This window comes from Carlito syrichta, unplaced genomic scaffold (assembly GCF_000164805.1).
Source record: "Carlito syrichta isolate Samal-C Ts95f unplaced genomic scaffold, Tarsius_syrichta-2.0.1 Scaffold312007, whole genome shotgun sequence".
Taxonomy (NCBI): Eukaryota; Metazoa; Chordata; class Mammalia; order Primates; family Tarsiidae; genus Carlito; species Carlito syrichta.
The window spans coordinates 42,694-44,246 of NW_007256103.1; the positions used below are offsets into that span (position 1 = coordinate 42,694).

The following is a 1,553-nucleotide window of genomic DNA, read 5'->3' on the forward strand; positions in this document are numbered from 1 at the left end:
CTCAGCCTCCCAAAGGCGCGGGATTACAGGCTGAGCCACCGAGCCCGGCTGTGTTTTTTCTAAACCACTTTAAAAGGTATGGTTGGCATACCAAAAGCTGAGTGCACAGCTTGATGAATTTGGAGATGGTGTACACCTGCGAAACCATCACTGCTGTCTATGCCATAAACACAGCCATCACCTCCCAAAGCCTCCTTCCACCCTCGTTATTTTTTATTGTGTTTGTATGTGGTAGCAACACTTAGCATAGATCTATAGTCTCACAGGTTTTGAAGGCTAAATCCCTGCTCCTGGCTCCGGGAGCCTCAGCTGTCCCGGCCAAATGCTTACTCACAAGGTCGCAGCTTTCTAGTAGCCAGAGCTGGCTGGACTGGGTGGTGCCGAGCTGGGCCTGAGATGCTGCTGTTGTTTGTTTTATTAATGATGGCCATTTTTACTGGAGTTAGGTGGTATCTCAGTGTGGTTTGGATCTGCATTTCTCTGATGATGAGTGAGGCTGAGCACTTTTTCATGTGTCTCTTGGCTGCCCGTATCTCTTCTTTTGAGAAGTGTCTATTCATGTCTTTGCCAATAAATTTCTGGAGCCTCGACCAACGGCCCTTCCCAAGGCAGGGCAGCAGAGGAGAGGAGTAGGCGGCGTTCTTGGCTCAGCTCCTGGCCGTCCCTGCTTGAGACCTAGGGTTGTGAAGGAAGGGTCACACTTTGTGCCTGGGGACAGGCCGGCCTGGGGACTGGACGAGGTTGCCTCTGAGGCTCCTTCTGTGTCGGGCTTCTCTTACCCTTTGAGTCCATTCGCCGGATGCCCTGGCTCCTCCGTCTGACGGTGTGATGGGCGGAGGCCCAGACTCTGTGTGGTGGGATCCGGCCCAAGTTCCCACCCACTCCAGGGTCTGGCTTCTCTTCAGAGGATGTGGCCGGGCTGGGCGGCCTGATTCTCGCCGCAGTGACGTTCCGCGAGAAAGGTCACCACGGGGCGTGTGGGGGTGGCGCTTGGCTGCAGCCCCTCTCCTTCGCTATTGTCCACCACCCTTGTCCCCTAGATCTTGTCGCTCATGGAAGCCCGTCATCTGTCCCTGGAGAGGAGGCAGAAGTCTTCGGAGGTAAGTCGGTCGGGCTGTGCCGGTGGCTTATGGTGGAGACCGAGACCCCCTCCCTGGTCCTCAAGCATCTGTGCATCCTTGTCTTTGCTGTCCTCCGGGCTCCCCTGCCACAGGTTCCCGTGCAGTCCCCTCAGCGCTCTGTGGATTCCATCAGCCAGGGCTCCTCCACCTCCAGCTTCTCCTCCGTGTCGACATGCTCCAGACAGGAGGAGGCCAAGAAGGACCACAGAGAGGTGAGGCCCCCTGAGGGGAGGATGGGGGCGAGGCCTTGATGCCCCGGGGTTATGGCCACCAGTGAGGGTGTAACCTGACCAGGGCTGCCCTCTCTGCCTGCTCCTCCGTTCCTGGAACAGCTGCCTCTGCCGTGGCCGAGGTCCATGCCGAGATGCTGTGTCTCACAGTGCTGTGCACTTCTGCTTGCTCTTCTGTGATCTGCTCCCTCCGAAGGGGGTG

General features: G+C 57.4%; 1 protein-coding gene across 1 annotated transcript in view; it reads left to right on the top strand.

Moving 5' to 3' along the window:
* ANKRD27 (ankyrin repeat domain 27) overlaps positions 1-1,553 on the top strand; it is a 52,070-nt gene that overhangs the window by 31,042 nt on the left and 19,475 nt on the right. The window contains exons 18-19 of the mRNA XM_008069414.1: positions 1,041-1,100; positions 1,214-1,333. Coding sequence (XP_008067605.1) covers positions 1,041-1,100; positions 1,214-1,333 — 180 coding nt within the window. The remainder of the gene's footprint in view (positions 1-1,040; positions 1,101-1,213; positions 1,334-1,553) is intronic.